Source organism: Raphanus sativus, chromosome 3, assembly GCF_000801105.2.
Source record: "Raphanus sativus cultivar WK10039 chromosome 3, ASM80110v3, whole genome shotgun sequence".
NCBI lineage: Eukaryota > Viridiplantae > Streptophyta > Magnoliopsida > Brassicales > Brassicaceae > Raphanus > Raphanus sativus.
In genome coordinates this window covers 20,859,121-20,876,296 of record NC_079513.1, presented here as the reverse complement: position 1 = coordinate 20,876,296, position 17,176 = coordinate 20,859,121, and the positions used below count along the sequence as shown (strand labels likewise).

General features: G+C 35.7%; 6 protein-coding genes across 6 annotated transcripts; all 6 read right to left on the bottom strand.

The window, feature by feature from the left end:
- Window positions 1-2,471: 2,471 nt before the first annotated feature.
- LOC130510183 (uncharacterized) lies at window positions 2,472-3,379 on the bottom strand. The gene has a single exon (XM_057006580.1). It carries the CDS (start codon window positions 3,303-3,305, stop codon window positions 2,658-2,660), a length of 648 nt encoding a protein of 215 aa, XP_056862560.1. The 5' UTR covers window positions 3,306-3,379; the 3' UTR covers window positions 2,472-2,657.
- Window positions 3,380-4,541: 1,162 nt separating this feature from the next.
- Window positions 4,542-6,297, bottom strand: LOC108844004 (hypersensitive-induced response protein 4). Its single transcript, XM_018617188.2, has 5 exons — window positions 6,022-6,297; window positions 5,794-5,914; window positions 5,614-5,705; window positions 5,369-5,465; window positions 4,542-5,131 (listed from the first exon to the last, which is right to left on the bottom strand). The coding sequence occupies exons 1-5, from the start codon at window positions 6,214-6,216 to the stop codon at window positions 4,758-4,760; spliced, it is 879 nt and encodes a 292-aa protein (XP_018472690.1). The 5' UTR covers window positions 6,217-6,297; the 3' UTR covers window positions 4,542-4,757.
- Window positions 6,298-6,689: 392 nt separating this feature from the next.
- On the bottom strand, window positions 6,690-7,903 carry LOC108843891 (40S ribosomal protein S20-1). Its single transcript, XM_018617042.2, has 4 exons — window positions 7,746-7,903; window positions 7,426-7,577; window positions 7,199-7,312; window positions 6,690-7,012 (listed from the first exon to the last, which is right to left on the bottom strand). The coding sequence occupies exons 2-4, from the start codon at window positions 7,538-7,540 to the stop codon at window positions 6,870-6,872; spliced, it is 372 nt and encodes a 123-aa protein (XP_018472544.1). The 5' UTR covers window positions 7,541-7,577; window positions 7,746-7,903; the 3' UTR covers window positions 6,690-6,869.
- Window positions 7,904-8,863: 960 nt separating this feature from the next.
- Window positions 8,864-10,042, bottom strand: LOC108843890 (40S ribosomal protein S20-1). The gene is made up of 4 exons (XM_018617040.2): window positions 9,922-10,042; window positions 9,604-9,753; window positions 9,340-9,453; window positions 8,864-9,120 (listed from the first exon to the last, which is right to left on the bottom strand). The coding sequence occupies exons 2-4, from the start codon at window positions 9,716-9,718 to the stop codon at window positions 8,978-8,980; spliced, it is 372 nt and encodes a 123-aa protein (XP_018472542.1). The 5' UTR covers window positions 9,719-9,753; window positions 9,922-10,042; the 3' UTR covers window positions 8,864-8,977.
- Window positions 10,043-10,655: 613 nt separating this feature from the next.
- On the bottom strand, window positions 10,656-11,745 carry LOC108845869 (protein LPA2). The gene is made up of 2 exons (XM_018619063.2): window positions 11,299-11,745; window positions 10,656-11,012 (listed from the first exon to the last, which is right to left on the bottom strand). Exons 1-2 carry the CDS (start codon window positions 11,687-11,689, stop codon window positions 10,867-10,869), a joined length of 537 nt encoding a protein of 178 aa, XP_018474565.1. The 5' UTR covers window positions 11,690-11,745; the 3' UTR covers window positions 10,656-10,866.
- Window positions 11,746-12,568: 823 nt separating this feature from the next.
- LOC108844096 (mitochondrial intermediate peptidase, mitochondrial) lies at window positions 12,569-16,360 on the bottom strand. The gene is made up of 17 exons (XM_018617302.2): window positions 16,131-16,360; window positions 15,973-16,054; window positions 15,841-15,893; window positions 15,695-15,749; window positions 15,363-15,501; window positions 15,234-15,288; window positions 14,931-15,144; window positions 14,765-14,860; window positions 14,558-14,677; window positions 14,348-14,473; window positions 14,111-14,266; window positions 13,920-14,036; window positions 13,705-13,833; window positions 13,560-13,627; window positions 13,348-13,483; window positions 13,086-13,251; window positions 12,569-12,992 (listed from the first exon to the last, which is right to left on the bottom strand). The coding sequence occupies exons 1-17, from the start codon at window positions 16,283-16,285 to the stop codon at window positions 12,754-12,756; spliced, it is 2,106 nt and encodes a 701-aa protein (XP_018472804.1). The 5' UTR covers window positions 16,286-16,360; the 3' UTR covers window positions 12,569-12,753.
- Window positions 16,361-17,176: the final 816 nt, after the last annotated feature.

Sequence of the window (17,176 nt, the reverse complement as noted above, 5' to 3'; positions counted from 1 at the left end):
ATTGGTTCGTCTTCAGAGAATCATACCTGCATTATATTATAACTACCTGATTTATAAACATGTTTTTTCTCATTGAATTTATAATATGGTGAACGAGCAACCAAAGATCCCATTAATGTAAACAGTGGATAGGCGATTAGTTCAGCCGAACCGAACTAATAACTGAAATGATTTTGACATGTAGTTGATCGCTTAGCCTTAAGTAACCGAACCATAATCAACAACTACCATCTCAGTTTGGTTCAGTTTTGCTAAAATATGAGGTGCACTCATATTTGTTTTGTTAAACAAGTGAATGACTATATTTTGTAGGTTGCTTTTTAAGTACCCAAAGATGATTTAGCTCAAATATGTATAGTTTAGAGACAATGATGACACGGATTAATCAACAGAAGTATCAATTTTCAAGTAAACAATTGTAAAGTTTGATACTATCTCTAGTTGGCAAGCGTTTTAATGTGATCTGTGTAAATCAATCTGGTCAGGAAATCATATCTTATTTTTTCGGATTGATTCATCTGTTAACTTTATTTTTCTATTGACTTATGGATTTGATGAACTAGAAAGATGCTTTTTCTCCTCTCTATCGAACAAACCTTAAATATAAAATGCAGTTTCCACCAACCAAACTAAACTACCTGTCCAAATTTATGCGACTCATGGATAATGTATTTTTTATTTCTCTCGTCCAAATTTTTTTTGTTAGCTGTGTAAGAGCTTAATCCTAATCTGATTTTATTTTAACGGAGAACACTATGGCTGCTGCACTTTATTCACACAAATTTTTTTTGAATCGGATCAGGAAATATATGATATGCTTTCTGACTTGATTCTGTGTGTTGGCATCAGCGTCATTTTGCTTGTTTATTTTGTAACTTTAGCTTTATAGCAAGATAATTATGTAAACACTTATAAATTAAAACGTGATATGATGTGATCTAGTTTCGATACATAAATTTAGTTAATTTGATTTTTCTTACATCAGACAACATATATTATTGCTAATTTGGTTTAGCTAGGCAAGCTTTATGAGCTAGTCAATTTGTATCTTCATAGTTTTACACGGAAAAAAAAACTTTATCTCGCGTAAACAGGCTCTTTTAATATGGGCAGTTCCCCCAAAAAAATTTAAAGAACGGAAAACATAAAAAAAAAATGAAGAATTATATTTTTAAGTATATTGTATTTTCTTCCAACCCTCTTTTCTTTTACAAAAAATGGTATATTAGCCATGTTCGTTAACGCGGCAACAATAACGTGCGATCAAAAATATCAAAGGCCACGTTAGCAAACAGATCGATTGAAGATGTTTTTTACCGCGTCCATTAAAATGGATGAAAGAGCATCGGCGTCAGTTACCAACGACTGTTATTTACCATCGTTTGTTCCTTGTAGTCGCTCATCGTTGCCGCAGCTTCTAAGAAATGCGTCAAAGAAACTAATCGGGCTATTATCGTATTTGTCCAGTTCGGATACTCGAGATGACCAATCTTCCTCATTATGTAAACATTTGACAAGTTATTTGAGACAGTGGATTTATAGTCGTCCTCTTCCTATCCTAAAAATGTTTTTTTTATAAAAAGTATTTATAAAAAAATTGTGTTTAAGATATTATTAAATTAGACAAATTATGTCAACTAGATCTTAAGTCTATCAACTCAACAAATATAATTTTCATAAAATACACACCAAATATAATATAAGAGAGTAAGCATAAGCATCAAAATTTTGGCTCAGATACGAATCGTTTCATTTTGGATTTCAATATTTGAATATACCTAGATATTTGAAAATTTGTGGTTTAAGTTTGGGTTGGTTCTTTTCGGAACCGAATTGATTCAAATCCATAATTCAAATATTTATAAAAATTTTGTAATATTTGATTATGTAATGGATCCAAATTAATTTTATTATTTTGGACCAAAAATACTCGAAATACCTAAAACCCAAAAAAATATTGAAACATGAAAGTATCCCAAAACCCAAACAACTCGAAAATATTGAAATATCCAAAATGAACTGATTCGTTCTGATCCGAGAGATCGAAAACCAATTTTACGAATATCCGAAATTATTTTTTAAAATTGAAATTTTACTCGAAACTCTAAACTGAAATCGAAAAACTGAACTCAGAACTTAAAAAGTATTTGTAATACCAAAAACATATGTAAAATACTCAAATGTATCTAATATACACAAAATATTATCCGACATGTTTCGGATATAATCTTGAATCGAAAAGAAACATGAGAGTCCCAAAAAATTGAAAATGGACACTACCCTGACCTGGATACAAACCACATGGTATATTTCCGTTTGATTTTTTTCGGATTTGGTAAATTTCATGTCTAAAAAGAGTTATATAAAAACATGTATATACAAAATCATAAATAAACTCAATCCATGATTTTTTTTTGTCAACACTAATTCATGAATTATATAATTAAAATTTTATCTTCTTCGACATCATATGATTTTATAACGTAATAATTTATAACAATTTCAAAACATTAATTCACAAATTTTGTATACAATTCAAAAAAAAATCTGTGCGGTTGAAACACATATCTAAATTTAGTTGTTTTTAAAAAAGTATTTCCATAAAAACATTTTGTTTTTGAAAAAGAGCATTTCGATAATTACAAACAAAACTCTGATTAGTATCGGAGACAAGTATTCTCTAATTTCCATTGAGTATTAACTTTACGGATAAATTCTTCAGCTCGTCTTCTAAGCACACACTCCACTTCCAGGCTCTCATTCTCTACTTCCAAGCTCTCTTTCTTTCTCATTCTCCCTCTCTCGTCATCCTTCTCTAAACAGTCTGAACCGAGTTTCAACCCCGAAGATATTACATTCAAACCGGATTTAGAAGTCAACGATTGATCAGAACCCACAGGTTTGGAGGAGCGAACCGACTTTGATATCGTTCCCGGTTCTTGTAAACCGGGATTTAACGGGAGAGTAGAATCAGATATTAACTCTGGTTTCTCCAAACCGGGTTTGGAAGAGAGAACCGATTCAGACACTAGCACGGGTTTGGAGGACAGAACCGATTCAGGTATCAGCACGGGTTTCTTAAAATCGGCCTTTGAGTTGAGGGTCCTCGACTCAGATAACAACATGGACTTGGAAGAGAGAACCGATTCAGATACCAGCATGGGTTCCTTCGAACCGAGCTTGTCTTCTGAACCCGGTTTAGAGTTTCCCATGAGGATTAAGATGATGATCACGTTGCAGAAGAGAAACATGAATAAAGAATTGGAAGTGGTTTTGTTGACGAACTCCAAGGTAGAATCTATCATCTTCGCAATGAGAGAGAGAGAGTGGAGAGAGGAGAGAGAAAGAAGAAGAAAAGTTGTTGTTTGTGCGAAAGAGATAGCTTTGAGAGACTCTTTAAATAGAAGACGATACTTCTTAGACAAGTAGTAGTTGACAACGACTGGTGAATAAAGTAGTTCAAACTTTAGATGCATAAATTATTAAATTTAAACAAGTGAACTATTACCAAAGAAGAAACTCCTTGCCAGCTAAGTTGTACAATAGTATATGCAACTATAACATCTAAGTCTTTTAAGACACATGGGTCTTTGTTAATTCAAGTAACCAATGCAACATTTTTCAATAATGAAATCTGAGCTCCCAAACCTTTCCTGTGAGACAGAGGGTTTCTTATATTATTTAAAAGCACGATTGTGTGGATCAGATTCCTTTACGTGGTAGTCCCCTTCGGGTTTTTTTTTTTGTCGGGTTTATTATGCTATTAGAAACAACGAGAAACATTACATAGACGATATTACAGCTGATCATTCTACCTGCTTTATGAGAATTCATGTCTGACTGCATCACCCTGAGCCGTCCTATGAGATCCATTCTTGACGGTATTTATTGCGCCATGCTGAAAATCCCTTGTAAGACTTGTTTCCAATATTCTGCATAATTTGCCTTCTCTGGGAATTGAAACCCAAACTTCTTGGTGTAGAAATTGCGTCGCCTGGGATTCGAATCCCAGATTTGGGTATAGAAACCTTTAAACCTTGACCACTAGACCACGATGCTTCCACAACATTCATAAATCACGGCAAGACCACGTCATATCCCCGCAAACACAAAGAAAGGGGGAACAGACGTGGACTTGACCGTCATGTCCCCTTCGGGTTTCTATCAATGACAATGAGTGATCACCACGAATTGTACTAAAATAACCCATTTGTTTCATTTGGTTTTACTCTACAAAAAAAAAACAGGTAATGCCAATTTTGTGATTGCCTTTGCTGTATATCTTCTTAAACTCGATCCAACTTCTCATGGATCATTATTTAATTCAATCTTCAACAACCGTTGCATCCCTTCCATGGTGGTTGCTGTTATAATCTCCATTATTAGACATATGGTAAAACATGCAAAAGAATGTTCGTTGTAAAAACCTCTCACTACTTAAATGTTTCAACCAATTGTTTTCACACATGTTTTGTCCTTCTTTTTCTTGTGATCCTCAAAATTTATTTAAGATCACTATAAGCTCTCTTTATGCATCACCGTTTTTAACAAAATCAGAATATATTAATTACAATAAGAGTTCAAAGTACTTTGGGTTATTATTTATATCATTAATAAATTAAAACCATAAACATAAAAGGAAGCAACATCCAAATAAATTCACACATACCCAAGTGCTAAACTGTAATTTAAACCATAATCAAAGAAAGCAAAACCCACGAATATAAATAGATTCACAACCCCAAGTGAATCTCACTTTAAACCTCGTCGCCGACACGAGCACTGGACGCCTCCATCAAACCGTTACGAATCTGGTCGCTGATATCCCTCACGTGCCCCGGACCGTGAGGAAGAAACACGGTTGTGTTCTTAGATGAGCTTCCGAGGTCTCTCATGGTGTCAAAGTACTGCGTGATCATGATCAAGTCCATGATATCTTTGGACGAAGTGCCTTCTACTTTGCTAGAGAAGTTCATTATGTTCTCCCTCAGTCCGTCTGTGATCGCTTGCCTCTGTCTAGCGACACCCACACCGCCCAGGTACTTGGCTTCCGCCTCTGCTTCCGCTCTCTTCACTTGGAGAATCTTCTCTGCTTCTCCTTTGTAAACACTCGCGAGCTGGAGCCTTTGTGCTGCATTTTTTTCAAATAAATTGGGGTTTGAGACACTAATGAGAAACGGAGCCCCATCATTAAAAGTACAAAACTTTTCCCATGAGGTGATGAAAACAGCTACCAAATCAAGACAAAACTCTTCACAAGGACATACCAAGTGTCCCATAAATCTCAACATTCTATGCATAGTTATAGATAGCCATGAAAAGTCTGAGAAACTAATTCGCCGCAATAAAAGGAATATAAAGCTTAAACCTGCATTGATTTCATTCATGGCCTTGCGAACAGAAGGATCAGGAATAATGTCAACCATGAGAATGTGTTCAATGCTGTATCCATAAGCACCCATCACCTGAAGAGAGAAAAATCACAATCTATGATTCATGAACATTAACAAAACCTCACACTTGAAAGCATGCTACTACTTTTCTCTATGCAATCCAAAACCAAACAAACAATATAATGAGATAATGAAGGGATTATATAATATTATAACAAACCTTCTCGAGTTCTTCAAGAACAGACTTGGCGACTTCTCCCTTTTGTTCAAAAAGAGCGTCTAGCGTCATCATTGGAACCAAAGCTCTAACCACTGTTAATGATATATATGGAAAACAAAACATAGAATTAAAATCAATAATTCAATAATTCAAAAAGACAAAAAGGAAGATAAGTAACACCATCAAAAACGTAAGCTTGGATCTGCTCTCTAGGGTTCTGAAGCTCGTAAAAAGCATCATCAGCGTTAGCTTTCACCACACGGTACTGAATCGAGCATATCAGCTGCACAAACACATTATCCTACCAAAACCAAAACAAAAACATTTATAAAAACTTCCAAGATCTCTCTCTTGCTTGTGATCATCGCATCGCAGCGGGAAGGAGGAACACGGAAATTGAAACCTTACCTTGGTTTTGGTCTCGATTTTGACCTCGAGAGAGTTGATCCTCGTGGAGAGGACACCGGCGAGCCACTGACCGGCGAGAGGGTTGAAGAAGTGGCATCCAGGCTCGGCTATGTGCTCGAATCGTCCCCAGCGTTCTACCACACCCACGCTCGCTTGATCGATGCAACCTCCCAGTATGCAATTCGTATTCCCCATCCCTTGATTGATCCAGAAGAAGTTTCAACCTTTTAGACCGATTCTCGTGTTTATTATTTTATTATACGATTCGCTTTTTTCTTTTTCTTTGTCAAATATTATTATTATTATATCGTGTCCGTTCTTGTTACGGAGGAATCAACGTTGTTTTGGGGCTGTTCGATCAAGCGGTTTAGAAGTAATGGACGGATACGATCACTGACCGATTTATTAGCTGTAACAGTGTCCACGTCACCATTATTGAAGATATTTCGATGTCTGATTAATCAAAATCCCAGTGGGAAGGATTAATCAATCCTTTTGACTAGTCGGCAATTAAAAATAAAAAACTTTTGACCAATTACTTTGTGTTTTTGTGACGATTATCAACTTCAATACGTGATTTTTTTTTTCGGACAACACTATTATGATGTAAAAGCATCCATATGAGACTTCGATCAATTTTTCATGTTTGGTTTCTTAGGATTGTAATATTAAGGCCCAAAAGCTTTAGCAAAACAGAACCAGAAGTCGCATGTTCAACAAAAAGTAAAACTCCAAAGGATAACATATATAAGGAAGAGAACAAGAAGTCTGAACCTTGCAACAAAAAAGGAAAGCGAGAAGTAGCTGGAATTCAAAGACAAAAGTTTTGTAAATTAAATTGCAAGCATCTAAGAATCAGCGATGGTGACCTCGACCTCAACACCAGGCTCGATGGTGATGGAAGTGATCTGCTTCACCACATCAGGAGAGCTGAAGAGATCGATCACACGCTTGTGCACACGGAGCTCAAATCTGTCCCATGTGTTTGTTCCTACATATCCATAAAAACAAAACATGTTAGGCTTTTCTAGCAAAGCATGATACTACAGAAAACGTCCACACAAACTACTGCAGTTTTTTTGCAACTAAATGACAAAATAAGAGTAAAGTCGGTTCTGAATCACATATACACAACACACTAATTATGAGAACAGAGAAGGGAGATTCGATTACTGACCTTCACCACAAGGAGCTTTTCTGGTGGTGATCTTGAGAACCTTAGTTGGCATCCTCACTGGTCCTTTGACTCTCAATCTCTTGTCTTTAGCTCCGCGGACCAAGTCAGTGCACACTACCCCCCATCAAAAACACAAACACATCCATCAGTAATGATTAAAGTTTCAGTGTAATGCTAATACTAATGACCAACATCAAGTTCTATTACGCTATTACAACGAATCTCACCCTTCTCAAGGTTCTTGACGTTCTTAGAGGAGAGAGTGATTCTGATCTTGTGAATCTGCTCTTGTGTCTCCTCAAATCCTGCCTTTCCTTGCTTCATCGGTGGTGCGTACGCCATAGCTTTTCTTCAACTTTTTTCTTTCTAGTTCCTTAAGCTAAACATCATACATCCAAAACAAAACAAGCTTCTTAAAATCAATTCGAAACCATAAAATATAAGAGGAAATACTAAGTTTCAAAAATCATTTCTAGACAGCAGTTCGATTCAAACGAGCCTACAGAGAGAGTTAAAGACTGTATAAATCCTTAAAAGGAGGTTTTACCAGAGAAGACGGAAGATGGGAGCCGCTAAGTTGATGAAGAAACTGGGCGACAAACTTTGTTGTAAGCTTATAAACAGAGAGACACAAAACTGAACTAGGTTTTTCTTTTGCTAATCCTTAATGGGCCTTTTAGTTTTTTACTCGAGCCGATATTTCAGAACAAGATTTAGCCCTGTGCTTTTTTGTTGGACTATATTGTTTGAATTTATATATTCAGTCTCTGTCACAAAATAATATTTGATATTTAATAAAGAGAAATTTCTAAACCTTTAAAATTCTGTACCAAAATATTTTGTAATGATTAAACATAAAATTAAAAATTTCGTACCAAATGATCTTTTACAAAGTCTATCACAAATTTGAACTTATGAAAAAATAAATTGAAATGTTAATATGATTTGAATTTTATATTTCAAAAAATATCTAATACAAGTTTGAAATTCATTTTACGTATTGAATTTATTTTACAGTAGATTTAAGTTTTAGTCTATCCAAAACGGTATAGTCAACATAATATGATGGTTTTTTAGGGAACGTCTGTGATTAATAAAATGAACGAAAGGCAATGTTCGATGAAGCATTGCTTGAGTGAAGAAATTTGAGGAGACGATCATGTAACCACGCCAAATATGATTGAAACCGACCATTCAGAAGAACACACTCTTGGCAGTGTCTCGAACTATTTAATTTTTCACTACATTTTCTACCTGAAAAGTAGTAGTAGTGAATCATAGCTTGAGTGAAGAAATTTGAGGAGGACCACTAATTATCTATAGTCTGAGGCAATCACAATCTCTGCTAATTTTGATGATTAAAATGAGAAATTTTTAAAAATTATAAACTTAATATGATAAGTTTAATTCCAATTCGGTTTCAATTTTTCTGACCAAAAAAAAAAATGTAGGATCTAACAGTATATTTCACAAGATCCAAACCCCCAAACCAAACACAAGTTTTGGTTCGGTTTTTCAGTTCCGTATAAATGTGCACATAACTAGCTTTAATGATGAATTGCATTTCCCTAACCTTTAAGAATGAATCCTCAGTTATAATTCAAATGTCTAAATAATATTAAGGCCCAAGGATTTAGCAAAACAGAATAAGATGTTCAACAAAAATAAACTCAAAAGGATAACATATATAGGAACAAAACAAAAGTCTGAAACAAACAAAAAGCTGAGAAGTCGCTGGAATTCAAAGACAAGTTTTGTAGATTAAAAAAAAGCATGAATCTAAGAATCAGCAATGGTGACCTCGACCTCAACACCAGGCTCAATGGTGATGGAAGTGATCTGCTTCACCACATCAGGAGAGCTGAACAGATCAATCACACGCTTGTGCACACGGAGCTCAAATCTGTCCCATGTGTTGGTTCCTACAAATACAAAGCACAAGAGAGTATTACATAAATATAGGTTCTTCCATTGTTACAGAGAGGTATAATACTGCTAATCATGTGAAAATCTACTGCATTTCTAACTGCAACCAAATATCAAACTCAGGGAGAAGACAGTTCTGAATAGCATCCACAATCTAGCTAGCATTTACACAGCAATGCAACTGAAAAAGAGAAGAGAGATTTGATTGCACTGACCTTCACCACAAGGAGCTTTCCTGGTGGTAATCTTGAGAACTTTAGTTGGCATCCTCACTGGTCCTTTGACTCTCAACCTCTTGTCTTTTGCTCCACGGACCAAGTCAGTGCACACTACCCCCATCAAAAAACACAAACACATCCATAAGTAATGATTTAAGTTTCAGTGTATTGCTAATGACCAAAATCAGTTCCAGTACTGCTATATATACATATTGCAGATAAACCCTTTAAAAAATCTAAAGTAAAAAAAAGGAATCTAACCCTTCTCAAGGTTTTTGACATTCTTGGAGGAGAGAGTGATTCTGATCTTGTGAATCTGCTCTTGTGTCTCCTCAAATCCTGCCTTTCCTTGCTTCATTGGTGGTGCGTATGCCATAGCTATCTTCTACTTTTCTTTTCAAGTTCCTTAAGCTAAACATCATACACATCCAAAACCAAAACAAAATTATTGTATATCAAATCGAAACCAAATTATAGACAAAAAATATTCGTTTCAGAAACCATTTCCACATAACAGTTCGATTCAAACAAGCCTACAGAGAGTTAAGACTGTATTAGATCCTTAAAAGGAGGTTTTACCAGAGAAGACAGAAGATAGGAGCCGCTGAGTTGATGAAGAAACTGGGCGACAACTTTGTAGAAGACAGATGGTGTTGGCTTATAAACTAAGAGACACGGAAACTAAACTAGGTTTTCCTTTGGCGTACTCCTTAATGGGCCTTTTAGATTTTTTTGAGCCCATATATCAGAGCACGATTTGAGCCCATGTGGTTTTGTTGGGCAATAACTTTTCAATTATACTCACTCTCTGTCATAAATTATATTAATATCTAATTAAATAAATTTTTGAATTTTAAAAATCTGTATTAATTTTTTTTGTAAATAGTAAACACAAAATTTAACACTAAATTATCCTTTTTAAGATTTATCACAAAGTTTACCTTTTAAAAAAAAAATCAACTGAAATATTAATATAATTTGTAGTTGTATTTTAAAATATCTAATTTAAGTTTGCATATTAGTCTCAGAATGTGAAATACATCATTCTTTGGGTGTTAGGTCGATGTGGTTGCAAAAATTCATAAAGACTTTATGTTAATTTTAAGAAAAGGCATTTGTTGATGCTGGATATTTGAATCATAGCAAAATCCGACTGCAGAAGCTCACAGACTATGAACTAAGCAGTTTTCAACTTGAGTATATAGCGATGAGATCAGTTCCAGGGTATTTGGCCTACTGCCACACAGTTTATAATATCAGTTGATGTAGGTTAGGCGTGAGTTTTCTTTTTCTAGTTTTATGGCACAAGATAGTTTGAGTCTGATTTTTGTTTAGGATAAAATGATAATAGCACCTGAATATATCTCCCAACATATTTTTTTAATTTAACATAACCATCTCTTTGCATATACAAGAACAAAGATCAGATCAACACACAAACACACTTACCCTAAACCATTGAACAACCAACCTCTCACAATCACAGGCTAGCTCAAAATATCCAAAGGTGTGTGTGTGTGTGTATCACTTTTGATCCTTGAGTTTCTCATTTTGTAAGTACTTAAGAACTCCATATGCAGTAGTTCCAGCCACAAATAATCCAACAGAAGGAGTGAACACCGGATACACGTACTTCACAAACAACTTATCCAACTCTTCTGGAAGAAAGCCTGCAACAGGAACACAAGTAGATGGTGTTATTCAGACCGATCTCTCTGACATTACAAACTATACTTACAGGGAAAATACAACACATCTAACAGATGGATAAGACAATAAACAACAAATGAAGGAACAAAGCTCGGCTATAAACTGTAAGTCTATACACTTTGGAAATTCAAGAGACAAGGGACATAAATCTTGTCGAAATTCAGACAAAACTTCACTCTTCTATTGTTCTTGCCCAAACATTTTTATACCAATTAAACCAAACCAAGATTAAAGAAAATAGGGTACCTGAAGCAGCTAGAAGAAGGCCTTGGACGAGGATGACGCCACCGAGGCCAAGCCAAGCAAGAAGAAAAGCATTCTCGTTCCGTCTCAGCTCCTCTACCTTGGCCGCTCCTTCTTCGCTGATGAACACCGGTTTCTCCACGGGAGATCGCCTGATCACCTCTTTCTTTCCTTTCCCTTTCTTGGCCGGAGAAGACGGAGGAGCCGGCGACCCGAATCCAACCCCGGAGGAGCTCGGTTTCCTGGGTTGCGACGGATCCTCCGTCGTCTCGGTTTCGGTTTGGGAGTTCTGACATTTGATTGCGAATCTAGGGTTTCTGCTCGTGGAGAGGTGGTGGAGATGATAGGGTCTCGCGGAGAAGGAGGAACACGAAGAGTGGATTTGTAGCGCCATTTTCTTGTCAGTTGGTTTGTTTTGCGGTCGGATAATTGAGGAGGATATTGTTTCTACAGCCTAACCCTAAACGGCGTCGTATAAACCGTACAATAACCCACAGTGCGCGCCGTTTCTTAAAAACTACATTTCATTTTCGCTTCACAAGGAAACACTACACGTCATTTAAGGTTTGCCTAAATGTGTTAACATGGGTTTGACTGTTTGAGGTTCAGTTCAAATTTCGCTTGTTTTTTGTCTTTGTTTATTATGTTTAGTCGATATTAAACATGCTCGGATTTAGGATTTTCGGGTTTAGCCTCTTATATTATCTTTGATCTTTATATGTTCAGATCAGGTTTTGGTTAATAATATTCTGAATTTAAGTAGATTTTATAAGTGTTTTATGGTTGTGGATCAAAACACAAACCAAAAACTTTATTGCCAAATATATAAAACTTTTGAAAGCAGAAAACTTGTATAAAATAATAGAGTACGAGACGTCGAGACCCATTAATAGGATTGTAAATAAATAAATAAATCGTTGCCAAAAAAAAAAAAAAGATTGTAAATAAATATAGGGAAAATCGCATAAAAAACCCTTAAAGTGTCACTTACTAGCACTTTAAACCTTGAAGTTTTTTCACTAACACTTTTAACCTTCAAAGTGATATTTGTATCATAAAAAATCTCTAAATAAAAAAATTGACCAGTTCAGCAGGTAATTTTTCAAAAATAATTATTTAATTAATAAAATAAACGAAATAAATAAATAAAAATCCAAAAAATAAATAAAAATCGAAAATTTTTAATAAAATTTTTAAAAAATCAAAAAAAATTAAAAAAAATAAAAATTTTAGAAAATTAAATAAATATATTAAAAATTAATAATAAATAAAATTAAATTTAAATAGAAAATAACTAAATAAAAAGTTCACAATTTTTTTAAAAAAAATGGAAAATATAAAATTCAAAATTCAAAATTCACAAGTGACGACGATGGTTTCTCACATAACCATTAACAATGAGGATAATTGCCATGTGAATACAACATACTTCTCTTTTCCACTATTTTATCTCTTGTTTCACAGTTTCAGCTCATTTAATAGGCATGTGGTTGCAGGAACTATGCATTCACCATGAACACTGATGATCTCTTTCCCCGCAAGATCCTCGAGCAGCTCCCCTGGATCTTTAGCTCCTCCATGTTTAAAGAACTTCTCTCTCAGCAACGTTCCCGTGCTCAACGAAAGCGGATCCTCTTCGCATACTGATTGCCATATGGTCGACGCGAAGCACTTGGCGTAAATGTAGCTATAGTACCCTGCCGCACATAGACACACCAACAACGTTACAGGAAAAAATAGAAAAAAACACTTGGGATGATGCATTTATTTTATGTTAGAGAGAGAGAGACCTGCTCCATAGTTGAGTAGGTGACTGAATCGTATATGCCAATGTGTTCCTTCGACATGGTTCCAGCTACTGTGTTCTCGTTTCAGTTTAGCCACGAGTTTACTCAAGTTTCTTGATGTCTCTGGTTGTTCCCCAAATAGCTTTTGGTCTATCAACGCATAAAACACCTACCAAAAAACAAACAAACGGATGCTGGTACTCTGTTCTGAGCCATTTCTTGAATATTGATATATATATTTGAGGGTTGAATCAAATAATAAGACCTGGCGTTGCATGTCAGTTGCAGCAAACATGTTCCTGGCACCTTGTAAAGAGCTCACCAACTTCTCGGGTATTGTCTCACCGGTTGAGTAATGCCGAGCAAATCTCTTCAGGAGGCGATAGTCCCATGCATAGTACCTGAGGAAGAGAACATTCATTAGAAGGTTTTTGCAACACAACAGTTCTATAGAATAGTTGAGAGTTGTTAACTCACTCAAATAGATTTGAAGGCATTTCTGCTAAGTCAAGAGCCACCCGGGTACCGGAGAAGTGTTGGTACTCCTGCAACATCCACAGAACACACAGCACAATCAGTTAAGTAAGGATTAAGACAGACTAATAAGTTTTTGAGCAAGCACCGTTCGTGAGAGAAGAGAGTGCAGAGCATGGCCGAACTCGTGGAACAGAACTTCGACTTCAGAGTGATTAAGCTTCACCACCGCTGATGAATCACGAGGTCGAGAAAAATTGCAAACAAGAGCCAAAACCTGCAATAGAGAATCAGATCATCAGCAAACGCAGAGTTGTAAAGAAGAATATGGTTTAACAATGAAATGTGATCCAAGATACATACAGGAAGTTGATATTCTGTATCAGAAATCTTGCGACCTCCTTTGATTGCGAAGCTAGCACAGCCAGGGTACTTGCCTTTTCTTGAGTACAAGTCAAGGTAAAGATACCCTAGATCACCCTAAAGGAGACGACATTTGTGAGAATTTGAGGCCACCAAAAGATGGTATGCTTATGGAAAAAAGATGGGCCCACCTCATCAGGGTGATGAAGAGACATTTTAATCACATCTGGGTGCCAGGATTCGCCTGGAGCCATAGGAAGGGTATGAAACGTTGCACCAAATAATGATTCAACAAGCACTTTTAGTCCTTCAATACACTGAGGCAGAGGAAAATATGATGACACAACCTGTAAAAAGTAAATAATTTAAAACAGAGCAATGATAAGACAACACATTAGAGAGAAACCAAATAGGAGAAACAAACTTACAGAAGTGTCTAGATCATTGACAGAGGATTTCATCATTGAAGTGTAATAAGTTTCATCCCATGGCTCTAGTTCTGCTGATTTATCACCACTTTTCTCTCGTTTAAAGTCTCTAATTGCAATGAACTCCTACAAGGAGATTGGAACATATTATTTAGAAACTATAATTTTAACATGACGAGAATATATCATACAAAAAATGCCAGAGCTTACTTGGTCCGCCTTTGGTTTGACTGTCTCGCTCAGTTCTTGTAGGAACGATGTTACAACCTTTGGCGATTTTGCTAGGCTTGTCTCTACCATGAAGTCAGCGTAAGAATTACACCCCATCATCTGAGACATCAACCACAAAAAAAAGGAAAGAAAGAAAAAAGTTACAGTAAGTGGAATACAGTCACACAGATTAAAATAAGCACTAACCTGAGCAAGCTCATGGCGTGAAGCAATCAGCTTCTCAAGAACACTGTGATTTGTGTGAGGAACAGAGTTCCCTTTAATATACACCTTTTTTCTAACCTGAAAAAAAAAAAGTAATTTAAAAAATGACATTTGTGTATCAGTAAAGGTAAAATGTAAGAGAGACAACCTCTTCGTCTGGTGTCCATTGCAAAATGGAAGAAAGGGTTCGTTGATCAGTAGGTATATGGAATCCCCTCTGTTTCCAGTCATGAGCTGATTTTTTAGACCCTTTTAGACCCGCTCCGAAGGCAGGGGTGAGAAGATGATGGAGGTGTCGAGGGATGCGTGATACTGGAAATATATCAACATATCCTGGATAATTAGCAATGTTTTGGCTGAACCTGAATATTAAATCATAAAGGATGTTAGTACTAACAGCACAAAGAATCACTCAATAATTGTGTTTATATTCATTCATGGGGGTACTCACTCGCTGCACAGCTGAAAAATGTTGGTTGTTAAGTTATTCACTTTATCTAGCTTCTCTGCAAAAAGGAATGTAAATTACAAAAAAAAAGGCACATACATAATAAAAGGGTTAAAAATATAGATAACGAACCAGGGTCTAGATGAATGCCACCGCGTTCAAAGTCCATACGGAGGTGATGAGCTGTCCTACTTGCTTCTTCTGTAAGCAAGTTGGATTCTTGCTCTGCTTTTCTCACCGCCGCATACAAAGTATGATTTGTGTTAAGTTGCTGTTAAAATCAAACAATACAAAAGAAAAAAGGTTAAGCTAATCCCAAGAACAAAATTGCAGATCTTTTCAGACAGCTACATATACTCATTTCTTAACAAGAACAATGGTCAAAAGCTGATTAGAAAAAGGTTAAGTTCAATCATGTCTTAATAAGAACAATGGTAAATGAGTAAAATCATTGGTCACCTCACATGTAGATAGTCATTCATATCAATTGCTGCTTGGTGAGCTGCCTCCACAAATTCCCTATTAGATGGGGAGCAAAGTAACCCGGTTTAAAGGAAAAATGAATACAACTTAAACCAACCAAGTACTGAGAGATAGAGAGAATAAAGACCTGTCAGGATGGGTTTGTCTACAGAGTTCAGCAGAGTCAACAACACAGCAAACCTACAAAAGATTTTCATAAGACAGCAATAATCACTACAAGAACGCAAAGAGAGATTGTAATAAGAAACATAAAACCTACAGTGTTTGAAATCTCATCCATGGCTTTAATAATCTCTGGAGAGGAAGGCATTCCTGATATGTAGCTCACTAACTCCCCTGACCTGAGAAGAAAACAAGATTTCTTCGGTAACTAAAATAACATAACAACACTGTCCCTATTGAAGAGAGAGATAAAACCTTTCAATGGCATCAGCGACGAAACGTTGAAACCCATCGGCTGTTTTAAGGTGTTCGAAGCCGTAGAGACCGGTGGCCTCTCCACTGCTGAAGTGTCGAATCAACCATTGGTTCGAATTGATATGTGGCCGGAATCGTGACGTCAGCTTCCACATTCTCTGCTTCTTTGTGTGGCGGCTTGTGACGGAGGGAGGGAGGAGGGGACTTCAAGGTTTTGGTAGGGGACAAAAAAGCTCTGTGCTACCGTGAAATCGTGCTGTTTTATATGCATGAAAACGGCAGGGCGTTTAGAGTTTAACATAACGCAATGAAAATGACCAAAGTTTGAGGATGGTCCGAAGATATTTAGCCCATGTTGGAGCAATTGGTTCTTTGATAATTTACCGATCTTTCTTTGACAATGTATTGTTGAATTTCATCGTGCAATATTTCAAAATATTTATTTTTAGAAATATTTGCTATCGTATATTTGGAAAGCCTATTTTTTAACGAAAGTAATATCAAAATTTCATAATTACTAAAGCAAAATGTTGTATTCATTTTTATAAATTTTTAATATGTTGATAAAACCTCATTTTGTAAGAACACCTCTAATAGGGGATATTTTTTGCATATCTAGATATTTAAAAATAAATAAAAAAATAAAAGAAAAATAGGAAAGAAAAAAGAATAGTTTCTCTAATAAGATTTTTCGAGAAATCATTTGTCCAATGGTTTAACTGTTTGTTCGTTAATAGATTTATATCAGGAAGTCTGAGTTTCGAATTTTAGAGAAAACGAAATTATATGAATCAGTAGAAAAAATATTTACAAGAGATTTACAGCACAAGACAAGAAATATTGTTAAATGTGGATTTGATAGAATAGCTCATGTGATGTAGTCAAAATATGAATCTTCATTACGGGAAATAGAATTATCAGTTGTAAAATCATTTGTAATATTTTTTATAGTTTATAATAAACATAACTATCCAACGTCAAAAAGAAATAACTTAAATGGGTATTCGTATTTCTACCAGTATTTATAGAAAAATCTACCGGTATAT